Source organism: Notothenia coriiceps, unplaced genomic scaffold, assembly GCF_000735185.1.
Source record: "Notothenia coriiceps isolate Sejong01 unplaced genomic scaffold, NC01 NC01_scaffold00008049, whole genome shotgun sequence".
NCBI lineage: Eukaryota > Metazoa > Chordata > Actinopteri > Perciformes > Nototheniidae > Notothenia > Notothenia coriiceps.
Genome location: NW_011340750.1, coordinates 121,205 through 134,920, shown reverse-complemented (window position 1 = coordinate 134,920; position 13,716 = coordinate 121,205). Strand labels below are relative to the sequence as shown.

At 38.4% G+C, this 13,716-nt stretch overlaps 1 protein-coding gene across 1 annotated transcript in view; it reads right to left on the bottom strand.

Annotated features, from left to right (window-relative positions):
• Positions 1–13,716, bottom strand: part of LOC104944421 (protein unc-13 homolog B-like) — a 37,071-nt gene that overhangs the window by 22,888 nt on the left and 467 nt on the right. Inside the window, exon 3 of the mRNA XM_010769948.1 lies at positions 13,406–13,543. Coding sequence (XP_010768250.1) covers positions 13,406–13,543 — 138 coding nt within the window. The remainder of the gene's footprint in view (positions 1–13,405; positions 13,544–13,716) is intronic.

The following is a 13,716-nucleotide window of genomic DNA, read 5'->3' as shown; positions in this document are numbered from 1 at the left end:
TAAACTTTGGTTTTAGACTATTTAGTCATTGATATTTAATGTTATTGAAAAATATATATTTTAGGGGCTTTAAAGGTGTTTCGTTATTGCATATGATTGGTCACTTGGCTAAAAAACGACAGTCAGATATATGGCGGCAACACATCACTACTATGCACACTTGGAAAGTTCATCGAATGAGAAAAGGAGAACAGGTAATGTGTCCGTTAACAAAGGAAATTGTTGGCCTGAATATGATTTTTTTAGTCAAGTAAACTAAAAATATTGAATTGTGCTAACAACATCAGAGTAGTTATGTCAACAATTTGTATTAAGTTTCTTGTGTAAAGTTTGTCTACTTTCATAAGTTAAGTTGGCAAAACTTAAAAAATTATAGATTTTAGGTCAACTAAGTTATGTAAGCTTGATTCGCAAAAGAATGGGGTCTCCAACGGAAATCTGCAGGGGTCTTCATCTACACTCCGATTTCCCACATTTGCGGCAATCTCTCCTGCTTTAAACTGGACTTTATCTTCCTGAAGTTAGCACTTTCTTTAAATATTGTGTCATTTTGATGGACTAGTTTTTTATTTTTTATGACAATATTATTTGGCACAACTTGTCCCGTTGAATTCTTTAAAAAATAATAATGGAATTCTTGGTATGAAGAACTCAAAACTTGTAGTTGTCTCAACAAAAGATTATTAGTTGGCTCAAATGTAGGCAGTTTTCCCTAAAAGCATTTTAGTTGACCTAGAAACTCAACAATCTAGTGCAGACAGTTGCTTTGACATTTTAAGTTGTCTACTTTACTCTATTAAAAAGCAATGATAACCTTTCTTAATGAACATTTTACGAGATGATTTATAGGTTAAAACTATGTGGAATCTCCACAATCTAGCTTCCTTATATTGAAATGAAGATTTCACTTAATTTTTATATTTGAAGAGCTCAGGAAAATTACAGAACTGTATTCTTTGAGGCTTTAAATATCAGTTTGCTTCAGATATTCCCTCTTACCTCAGATTCTTCTGAGTCTGAGCAGCCAGACTGAAGATACAAGGGAAAAACAATCAGACACAAAGGTGAGTTGAGACAAAAAGAATAAAAGACATTTACAAAATGATATAAAAGGTTTGTTGTTGTTGTTACAGGCAGCTTTTGCTAATGCAGCCTGCCTACCCACCATGTCATCCTCCCCTTCATTGTCAGTGATAGCCTGGTGGAGATGGTATGGAAATAAAAACAAACAAATTATGAAAAAAGAGTATGACGAAGAAAATATGAATACAAAAAGATAAAACTAAAACATAAGATACAGTCTGAGGTGTGGTGCTGTGCTCAGGTTGAGCTAGAAGCCATTGAAAGTACATGACACATAGTTTAAGTAAGGATATTATAACTTCCTAAATTAACCACCAATCAAAGTCATTGTTCATTCATTTGTTACAAACATCCTTATAATGAACAAAGTGATCTACCATATTTACAATGTTATATATGAAATTAGCCAGTAAGTTACTCCATTATTTTATGTGTGTGTGTTTGTGGGAGATAACCTCCGTCTGGAGGAGCCTTTGCAGACCATTTACATGCACCAAAACCAATATAAAACAATACAAGAAAGGGAAAACCCCTTTTTAATGTGACAGCATACAGATATTTGACGATTAATGTTTGGGTGTCCACATACGTTTAGCTATGTTGTGCATTTGCTATTACAAAATAATAAGTAAAGAAAAATAAATAAGTATTTCTTTATATTTCGGAGACTCTAACCTAAACCTTTCTAACATAATTAGTTTTGACTTGATGTAGAAAGATGAGCACAGGAGTAGACAATAACATTAAAGATGTCAGTGAGCTAGCATGTACAATGATTGATTTATGTTGTTGAGTACACCCGTGTGTGAGACAAGTGAAACAGTTTAAGCAATAAAAAGTAATTTTTTCTAAATTGAACGATTAGTTTGAGTTTGTGACAGTCGACAGGTTGACCCACCTCCTCATCTAACTCCTCGGGTTCCTCCTCATTCTCAAGCTTTTGGAAAGAAGCAGCGGCGTATTGAAAAGTAGATTTATTTTGCATATACACCGTATAAGATGGAACATATTATTTGTGGGAGTAAATACTAGGAGTATAGGAAGGAGGAGGAGATATCAGGATTCAACTAAAAATAGATACAGTGCTGGGTAACAAGGGGTTCAGGGCGGGTATTTGATTCAGGGAGTGTTTGGTTGTTGATGTTTTTGTTTCAGGAACAACAGGAGAGAGGGGAGCGAGGGTAAAAAAAAAACCTGACATACCCTGTCCTCCTCAGCAGTTAACTGGAGAGAGAAAGACGCTCATTCTCACCTTACTTACAAAAAACAATTTCTGGGCAAACCAATGACAAAACCAGCTACTATAATAGAGCTTAATCCACTGTTATGTTACAAAAAGATTTCATAAGATTACCTCAAATTTAAATAGTCAAGTTAATGTCCCAAGATAGATACAAGAGGTGGAATGTATCACTATGTATATAGTGTAGATTTCTACTATCATTTTTCAAGGTTTCCACATTACTCAAAGGTGGCACGTTACACAAAATGGCGAAATTAAGCACAAACAAACGAAAGAATATAGATGTCTTTATGAAAACACTTTGCTGCCTCTCTTGTAGCCAAAAATAATTGCATTTCAGTTATTAGGTCACACCTGGTGGATGATGAGTTGAACCAAATGTGTCTGTCAATACTGAGATGTACCAATTCCAGCAGGATTCTTGCGCTCTCATCACCATAGCAAGAAAAGCCTTTGGTGTGAACTTCTGTAAGCTCAAACTTAAAGCAAACATTAGACCAGATATTCAAAATCCAGAAACAGTTATTGAATATGTTGTGATTATATATACAGGACTGTCTCAGAAAATTAGAATATTGTGATAAAGTTCTTTATTTTCTGTAATGCAATTAAAAAAACAAAAATGTCATACATTCTGGATTCATTACAAATCAACTGAAATATTGCAAGCCTTTTANAGCCTCGTTGAGTTGCGAGTGTGGCTACATACGGAGTTCACTCCGTCACGGAGGGGTAGGGTCGAGAGAGTGGTAGGGTCGAGGGAGTGGTTTGGGATTGGGCCTAAAACAGCGGGCCCAAATCCTGGGTGGGCGGGCCCAAATCCTGGGTGGGCGGCCCATGACGCTGGGTCTGCTATAGGGCAGCACATTGGTCAGAACCAGCCCTGGTGTCATCCCCACAGCACCCCCCATTTGAAACATGTTCCCACGGCTATGGCTTTCAACAACTTGTGTTTTCTTACAGACTAAACACAATAATCAGTAGTAGCTGTGGTTAGGGATATAGAACATTGTAATAATAAAGACAAACAAATCCAAAACTCATCATTTTCATCATGCTCCAAATGTTAGACCTACAGTTCAGTGAATAACTCATATTAACGGGAGCTTAACATGTGTACTGGATAAGGTCAATTGACCATCTACTAAACTAGGATTACAAAAAAGATTTTGAATAAAGAATATGTGAGCCATGCCTTTATGGTCAGATTTCCCCGAAATATTTCAAAAACTGTCCTCAAGCGTTTTAAAATCCAGCATGTGACTGTTCCTTCGACCTTACACAGTATCCTTTCTTTTATGAGGACATATTTTGCGGTTCATTATTATATTTTGTGCCTCTACTCTGACATGTTTCCATGCTTTAGTGATCAAAAAGGTCTCTATCTTTCTCATCCTGTCAGTGCTGCAGAACCTTTTTTTTCAGATAGAAGGCAATATTATGAATCTCATTTTTTAATCTCAATTGGTTGAGATAATACATTTGATCCAAACAGTTATGACTGTTTTTTTACAAGATTACATAAATGTAAGAATTCATATTCTGTGATGTGCACAACATCCATGAACTGTGAGATAGTTTACAACCAGGAGAAGATGTGAGAGGGGAATGAGAAGTAACAGATTATTAACATTTTGAGAAACAATGGTAACATGATATTAGAAGAACCATAAGGCTGCTTTTGCTACTAATTAACACTGAGGGATGTTGAAAGGTCGCTCACGATTCCTGCGTGTGATTAAAAAAACTGGCAACTGGTTTATTTTTTAAATAAAACCTACTTAATTGTACAGCATAACCAAACCTAGCATTATGTAAGAGCTTCTTCTAGAACATCTGTAGCTTCCAGCAGCACATTGAAGACAAATTTTTTCTAAGTGGCTGATCGTATTGTATGGTATAAGTAGAGAAAGCACAGCTTTGTACAACACTGATATTCAAAACAGAATGAAAAACAGACCTTTTGTTCAAGAATGCTTTGATTCATATATTCGAGTTCAGCTTTTGGCCAGCCAGTCCTACATTATCAGAATGATGGACGAGTGTTTTCTCGATCCTCCTGTTAGTCCCTATCGAGGCACTTTATCTGTCTGTTGTGGCTCTGGGGGGAGTTCAATTAATAGTAAGATTTACTAAAGTTGTTATTGGTCATTAGAGAACAATGATCACACAAGATTTCACATAAGCAGTTTAGCTTTGTGTAAACTGAATTGAAAGCATATTTTTCTTCTAGCGGAGGATTGAAGCTTGTTTTTAGACAGTTCAGATCTGTCGAAAAGTTACCTGCCAGTGCTGTGTGCTTGCATAATGAGATGGCATTGTCAACGCAGAGGGCTCGTTATTTACCGGAACCCTTTTTTATTGGCCCTCAAATTAATTAAAGTACGGCTTTTGTTAAGTATAAAACTGAATCTTCTTTCCACCAAGGCTTATTGAAGTTACATCAAAGGACTTACGTAAATCATAAATAAATATATACGTAAATGCATAATACATTAAACTAAGATGTTAATTTTACCGCCCTGACCTAGTCACATCTAAGCATGGGTGTATAAAGAGAAATGCATACAGCGTAATTACGCTCATTTACAAATGTCTTTTCTAATGTAAGTCAATGGGAAAAAGTGTTTTTGCGCCCAATTAACGTCACTGACCAGAATGGACGTGTAATACCACAGTTTGGCCATTATGACAGGTTGCTACAATGGCCGACGTGCTTTCTGGGACAACCTCCAGTTCTGAAAAGTGAAGCCAATGCAAAAGTGCCTTAATGCTTCTTTTTTTAATGTCCAGCAGGGAGCAACTCCACTAATGGCCAAAAATGTCTGATTGTATAGAAGTCTATACACTTGTTTTTTTACCTCAGTAAACAATTTTCCAATGTGTTTATGGTCTCGATTACTTATTTCAATTCTTCAATTTGACATGATGTACTGTACATTTTTGTAAATTATGTTCCCATTTAGAGTAAAATAGACAATAAAACAGAGTTAGAGCACGGGTACCTTGCGATTGACAGGTCGCTATCAAGTGGTGTTGTCAGGTTTGGTTGTTGTATTTTTTTTCTTCTCACCACTTTAACGTTTCCACAGTGTTTTCAGGAAAATAACTTTAAACATGTAGCTGCCTAAAAAAAAAACAAGATGGCGATGGCCAAACTTGTCAATAAACCAATGGGTGTCTATATTTCTAACATTTAGTCTATGGCAACTGGAAAGCCACAGGATTTACAGGTTGATGCTAGGGTGGCGGTGGGTTTTTGATATCCTATTAAGGCTTAATTGGCAAACAAATGCAGGAAATACTCTTAGAAAAAATGACATTACTACATTATCTACACGTCTTTACTCTTAAGTAGCCTGATAGCACAACTCTTACAATTTATCGGAGATTATGGGGAGTCCATTTGGAGACAGATTTTATTGAGGAACCATTAAGTGGTTATCTGCCCTCTTTGGCTCTAATATAACTGTAACTATGGATCCAAAGTCTGAAGGTTGCTAAAAGAGAGTAACCACAGGATACATCTGCAGGACTCAATCAATTGGGAAATATATGGCATGGTTCTCTTAATTACCACACTGACCCCTCTGGTCACCATTTATATTTGCATCTGCGCTCAAAAAGAACAGTTAACTGTTAAAGAATGTATCCGAGAATAGGAATAGTGCAATAGTTAAATAAGCCCTTTATTCCTAGACCAGCAATCATTTTAAATGTCTAATAATAACTGCAATGGTCAGAGTGCCCTGAAATGATAATAATTACACACATTCACATTAATGGTAGCTAGGAATAGAAATAGGAATGGCTTGAGTTATTAGGTTATTAGACTAAGTGGACACATGAGTCAGGGAGGAAATTGTTGTAAGGAATCTTGAAGAAAGCAGAGCGGATGTGAAGAGTTGCTGTCTTGATTTAATGAAACCTTGGTACCAGTGAGCTAAAATTCTGCATTTTGTGTCCTTCTCCCTCAACCTGCAGTTCCAGCAGACGTCCGAGCATGCTCTGTTCTCCTGCTCCGTGGTGGACATCTTCACTCAGCTCAACCAGAGCTTTGAGATCATCAAGAAGCTGGACTGCCCTGACCCCGCTGTGGTGGCTCATTACAACCGGCGCTTCGCCAAGGTGAGGTATATATATAGACGAGAGAGTAAATATTCTTACATTACTATTCATATTTCATCTTGTAGTTGTGGTGGAAATTCCACACTTAATCAGCTTCTGGTAAGAAAATAACAAATATACAAGCTTAAACCAAAGTTGTGTTACTTAATAAAGAGTTATAGCATTTAACAGAATCTATATATTTCCAGCTGGAAGGCCAGGTAACCCTGCACCAATGTGTGCCAAAGAAATCTGAACCAAGTTACACAGAAAAGCAATGACTTTATACAGGGAAGAGACACAGGAAGGGGAAGGTCTTAGCCAGTCATCTTACATAGTGATTACATTACAGAGTATTGAAGATTGGTGGCTAGATGGGTTAAGCTCTGACATGTTAAGTACAACCGTATGATAATTGACCTGACAATGGTCAGAACAGAACGTTGCCAGTCTTTTGTATTAAAGGTGTGATAAAAGCCTGAGAGTGACAGGGGTAGTTTACATAGAACTGAAACATTTAAACTGTGAGAAAATCAGCCCAAGGCAGAAAGTTAAAGTGTCATATATATAATTAAATGAGACCTCTTGTGATACATTTCTACAATAGTGGTGTTTGTGGGTAAAGTTACACATTCAAATTGTTCTAACAATTGAGAAATGATTTTTGCATGTAATGCCAGAATGCATAAAAAAGCATCAAAACAGAGCTTGTTTATCAAAGAAAATAGTGGTTTCATATCATAGTCTGCAGCCCTGGTGGGATGCTTCATATATTATATGTGAAACTATGTCTGCGAAATGTTGACGCACATATGTAACGTATAGATAGGGAGATATCGCAGCTGAAATGCCAAATATTTTCTTAAATTCTTATATTTGCTGATTTTCCTTTACATGATATTATATTGAAAATGTTTAAGATGAAAGAATGCTCATTATTTACATATATAGGCCGTTTTCAAAGAAACTTGCAATGTCTGTGGTCCAATTGTATTTTGACGTCACCCACAAACATAATAGAATCCTCGAACAAACTGCAGAATAAGTTAATAAGTTAGGCCTTTTTTTATGAAATCAAATTTTATGAAATCAACTTCTTGAAAAATCTGCTCTCCATTCCATTTAAAAGGTTCCTTATGCTCTTTCCTATGCTGGTGCTCCGCTCACATGCTCTGCAGGCGACAGGACTTCCTTTGGTGTAAAAAGGGACAAATATAAACCAGTTAGGTAGTTTAACAACGGATATCTTAGAGGATGTTGGTACATAAATATCCTGTAAATGAAATGTAGTAAACTTTAAGTTTCTCTCTACTAAGATGATTAGTTTTCAATAACTACGTTTGAACACTTTCTTTTCTAATGTGTGGATGTGGGGAAACTAAAGTACAAATATAATTTTTTTAATAGGATTTATAAAGTGTTTTCCATCACTGAGGCATTGCTGAATCAAAATTCCTCACTGGTGCAGCTTTTAGTAATCTTAAGAGCTTTCCCGACACAACTCTTCTTTATTGGACTTATTGAATATTGTGTGCCTTTGAGATATTGGCTGATTTCAGGTTTATGTTTTTTCTGTTTTTGCCAAATGTATACAGTGCAGTGTTTTTGTAGTTGAACCTTTGATGTCATATTTCTTTCTTCTTGTTTAATTTTAGGCAGCTGCTTTTAGGCACGGCCATTACATCTAACAAACCTTTCCCTGCAGAAGAGTTGTGTGCACGTATATTTGTGTGTGTGTGTGTGTGTGTGTGTGTGTGTGTGTGTGTGTGTGTGTGTGTGTGTGTGTGTGTGTGTGTGTGTGTGTGTGTGTGTGAGATGGCTCGATCAATATAGGACTAATTAAATAAAGAATGGCTAATGTAAGCCATCACTCTGAGCTGTCAATCTCTCTGTCCCCAACCTTTGACTGATATTTCGATTCCACTCCTGTTAATGTCTCCGTCTACCTTTTCATGTCCTCCATGTCTCAGTCTTTAGTTTGTCATCTGCTCTTCTACCATCCTCTCGTCCCTTCATCCCGTCTTTATTTTGCTGTCACATTTTCCATCTATATTCTACGGTGGTCGACATGTGCAAAGCGCTACAACGGCCCAAAACATTTCCATTAGGTGAAATGCGCGGAGGTTTCTAAAACTATGCAAATAAAAACACTCTCACTGTTTTGAAGTGTTTTTATCAGTATATTTGAAATGACTAGGTTAGCTACGTTAACTAGCTAGCTTATCTGCAATAATATCAGATGTGTTTTGAGCTTCTTGCAGCGTTTTCTATTTTCATTGAATGTTTATGCAGCACTTTTAATGAACGCTATGCATGTTTCTTCAAGTTGGTGAAGATGTTTTGGATCTTTTATGTTTTTTTATTTGCATCATTTTCGAAACTGCAGCACGTTTCTCCTAATGGAAATGTGTTGGGCCTTTGTAACGCGTAGGCCACCTTACAATTCAAAAAAATCCCCCTGCCACCATGCCAGCATAGTTCATTTTAGAAAAGTATGAGATGACACTCAAAGACAGACAGTGGCAGAAAATAAATAAAGGGGGGGACAAGCTGTACAACGAGAGGAAATAAAGCAGACAGCCATCAGGCCACATGTTTAATGCATGAATGTAAGTGGGCCAACTGGCTGACCCAGCGGAAAGTAGGGAAATCTCTCACAGCGATCTGGAGATGCTGTGAAGTCACAGCAACACTTTTTTGTAATTTCCTGTCCCCAAGTAACCATCACAACCAATAAATAACCCGCTGGTTTATTTAGTACCCTGTGGTTTGTAAACAATCACGAAATGAATTGTTTCTCACCAAAATACTTTGTGTGTATCCTGAAGAACTAAATAATGGATTTCATAACCACATTGAACTTTTGCATACACTTTTTCATGGAATAGTTTGAAATATGTAAGATATGTCTTCGGCTTGGTTTGACTTTTTGTCTGTCAGGATTTAGTAAAAACTACCGGTCCAATTTTAATGGAAGTTTGTGAAAAGGTTAAGTATGGGTGTTGGAACGCTCTGAGAAATTCAATACAAAACATACTCTTCGAAGCATCAACGTTGTTTCCAAAAAAGGAATTAAAGCTCATGAATGCACCAACATGGCTGAACCAAATGAGAGAACCATGGGTGGTTCTCACTTCGGTTATTTTTAATTTCGTCGCTCCTCTGGCTCTGTATCACCGGAAGTTGATTTGTCTGCGCCATCTTGAGTAGCGTCCTAGTGGCCTTATTTTTGCCGGAGGATCGAGGAGTGATAACGGAGGAGCAATAACCGAGGAACTACCAGACCATCCTCCGGTGAAATCCTCAGACACTCGCCCCGCCCCCTTACTGTGTATCGCTCACTGATTGGACGATGCAGCGCATGCACTGATCTGGCTGCTGTCAGACGATCAGCTGTGCGGCTTCGTCACAAACGGACGTCGCTTCAGGTGACGCTCCGGAGGAAACGACGTCCCATTGCTCTTAAAAAACTAATTTCCCTGCTTCTCGTGGTTTCCTTGCATCTCTCCATGCTTCCCTAGTGGGAGGGACTAAACGCAGGGAAACGACGCAAGTGAGGGACGCAAGGAATCCATTTAACCAAAGTGAGATGCAGCCACTGTCCGGAGAAACTGCTCATCAGGAGGAGAGATAAAATCTCCCTTGAGTGCCGCGTACAGACTCTGATTGGCAGGAAGTTCTTTGTAAAAACAAAAACGATCACATAAAACTGAGGATATGTTGCCAAATAAACATAATGCTGTCTGTCATCAGGCAGGATGACAGTGGGACTCACACTGTCACTCAAAACAACTCCAGTTTCTTTACTTTTAATTTGGCTAGACACACTGGACTTCCTGCTTACTTTGACTCATTTGTTTGATTTGTTCTGTTGAATTCTCATTGATTTATAATTCAAATTAATAAAATACATCTGCAAAGTAACTCAACCAACAAAAAAAGTGAAAAGGTACAATATTTGAATCGTGTAAAATTAAGTGAAGTTGAAGTACAGAGTAGCATTAAATGGAAATACTCAGAACTTAGGGTTAGGGTTAGACTGTTCTTCCCAAAGAAAGAAAAACATATATTTCCTTCTTACCTGTGTTGCTTTTCATCTACAGTGCTTTAATGTGAGTTGCTGAGTGTGGGAGGTATCAGCTGTAGAGAAGTCTGCCTTTCCTTGAAATATAACGGAACTTGATGCCACTTGTGGGGCCAAATTGACCCAAAAACTACGTTTAAATAAATACATTAATGTCTCTTTAATTATATCTTGACTCTCTTACTGAACCTGATCTACAGACGTTGTTATAAGCATTTTCATGTAGGAACAGTTTTATTTTACCAACCTACATCCGCCAACCAAATCACCACGCATAATGAAGACTGCAACTTCTTCCTTCCTTCGTATCTGACCAAACAAATGAAACTAGACGTAAATACCGGTGTTCAGATTCAACAATCCAGAAGTTCCCAGAGTAAACATGTTCTTCCTGTGTTATCTTGTTCCACAGACGATCACCAAAGTGTTGCTGCAGTACTGTGTCGTGCTGGCCAAGAGCTTTCCCTCCTACTGTGAGAAGGAAAAGATAGTGAGTAGAGTACTGCTGCATGGTCTGATACCAAACCTCCTCATTCAGAGCTCATCTTGATAGAGAGAGAGACTTAGCACTAGAGATAAAGCACTCTCTATGAGTGTATTCATACTTTATATGCTGCTGCCCACTTCTGTAACTCTTGAACGCCTTTGTTTCCTCTTTGTTGGCTTATTTCTTCTTCCTGTCTGTTCATGACTTTCATGTTTGTTTTTTTACTTTCTTTGCCTTCTTGACTTTCTGTCTCCATCTTTTTGTTACACCTGTTATCTCCCTCATCTATCTTACTCCAGCCCTGTGTGCTGATGAACAACATCCAGCAGATGAGGGTCCTGTTGGAGAAGATGTTCGAGTCGATGGGAGCAAAACAGGTGAGCAATAACAGATAAACACACACACACACACCTAACACTGGTCCTCCATCAGTGGTTCTTCATCATCTGGCATGGAGTCCTGAGAGTTTTTCAAGTCAACATGCGGCCACTAGATAGCGTTTTTTTGTATAATTCGAGGTCAAACGTCAAAATTCGATGCGGCTTTTTGGGGGGTTTAATAACAAGGGACATTTTCCAGGTGTTACTTATCAACGAGGGGTTCTAACCAGGCTTTCTTGGTCAATGTGTGGGAAAGGTGTGATGTTAACGACATACACTGGTATGGCCCACAGCAGGATATAAAGTGACTGGAGATTTTTTTTTTCAGACCAGAGAATGTTTTGAACTTTTCAAATGCTTTTCAAGCATGGAAGGCAACACATAAAATGGCAAACTTGTCACGCGTGGCATAGATTGAACCCCATTTTCCTTAAAATGGTGGAAACAGTGTTTTTCTCATTAACCCCAAAGGGTACAATTGAACCTGATAACAAAAAAACATATATTTCAAAAGGGAAACACGCATTGAACCATGTGATACAACGATGTCATACTAGCCAGTACTTTTTAAATGCATTTCTTCGTCCATCAAATATCAGAGAACTTAAAGCAACATGTCTTGTCTAATGAAGCAAAATGCACTAAGTTAGAGGTGGCTGTTGTTTATTTTGTATTCAACTTGTATTCAACCAGGAGTATAGTCTCATTGAGATTAAACCATTTTACAAGAGAGTCATGGCCAAGATATGCAGCAGCACAGTTACAGAAACAAATTAAAACTAGAACAGTGAACATATCATAGTCACCATCAGAAACCACATCATACAAAGCATCTTCAGAGAGAGCTGCCTGCTTGTCGGTCATTAAGAAGCACTTTAAATCTGCAAATGGAGCCGCATAACCAAACGCTCTTTTCAACAGCTCAGTGTCGACTTTTGGGACAGTTAGTAAAAACAAGTCCTCATTGAAAGCCAATGAATTTGTGTATTTTTCATAAGTATATAAATCCGTAGATTACATGATAGAACACCAATAATAGCCTTATAAGTGAGGATATGCTAATAGTTTAGACTACAGGTGGTCAGGGCAGACCATCCAACCCGAGCATACAAGGAGCAATGGTGCGTAAACTAAAGTGTTTTGATAAATCTTAGTGCCCCATGTTAGACAGTATCCACAGAGCATAGGCATTTAGAAGATGCATTCATATTTCAATCATCAAAGTCTAGCACAAACATGAAGGTTGCAGCGACAAGTTCCTTTTTGGACTCGAAAAAATACTTATAATTAAGACATACAGGACTGTCTCAGAAAATTAGAATATTGTGATAAAGTTCTTTATTTTCTGTAATGCAATTAAAAAAACAAAAATGTCATACNTCCCGCCAAATTATGGGTGACGTCAATGCGGGCACAGCGCTCCAGCTGCACCGTTCAGGATCCCAGCATCTGCATGTAAACGCACGATGGTGCACACAGGCTGTGTGCACCATCGTGCGTTTACATGCAGATGCTGGGATCCTGAACGGTGCAGCTGGAGCGCTGTGCCCGCATTGACGTCACCCATAATTTGGCGGGACTTGAAGAATCCCCGAGAAGATCCAGGAAATGGTCAACATTGAAGGGCAGATTAATGGTTATCAAAGTACAAATATCCAAAATCAGTTCGGTAACGGTTTTCAAGGGGACAATATTTACTCAAATTGATGGGTTTGGATGATGGGGGAAAATCGTGTCACAGGCTCTTTAAAGCGCTTTCAGGGGTCGTAAAGACTTGATAAAGCGCCATATGAATGCAGTCCATTTACCATTCTTTACCAAACCCAAATAAAAGAAAAACCTCCATTGCAGAAAAACATTGGGTCAGATCACCTGCTTGTTTGAGTTTGTTCGAGTTAGAGGTTCTAAGGAAAGTTAACCTCTTATTGGTGCTTTAACAAACCAAGTATAGTAGAGATCTGATCCTGTGTATAGCTTCTTCTAGCAGCTGGAGTCACTGTGTGTGTCACACTCTCACTTACTTCCCATCCAGGAACTCCATGAGGGGCCTCAGCATGTTGTCAGCGTCTGCCTCTGCAGTGTTGTGGTTGGGGGGGCCTTTGATCTGGTAGAGGAGCTCAGCCATCTGACGCATGCAGCCGTTAATACGAGCCTGGAAACTGGAGGGAGAGACAAACTTTGACGAGAAAACTTCTGCAGGCCTGATAGAGGCTTGTTCCTCAGACATGCATACAGGTCTGTGTGTGTGTGTGTGTGTGTGTGTGTGTGTGTGTGTGTGTGTGTGTGTGGTAGGTTTTGGTGAAATTATGGAGAGATAGGTGGAAGAAATGAG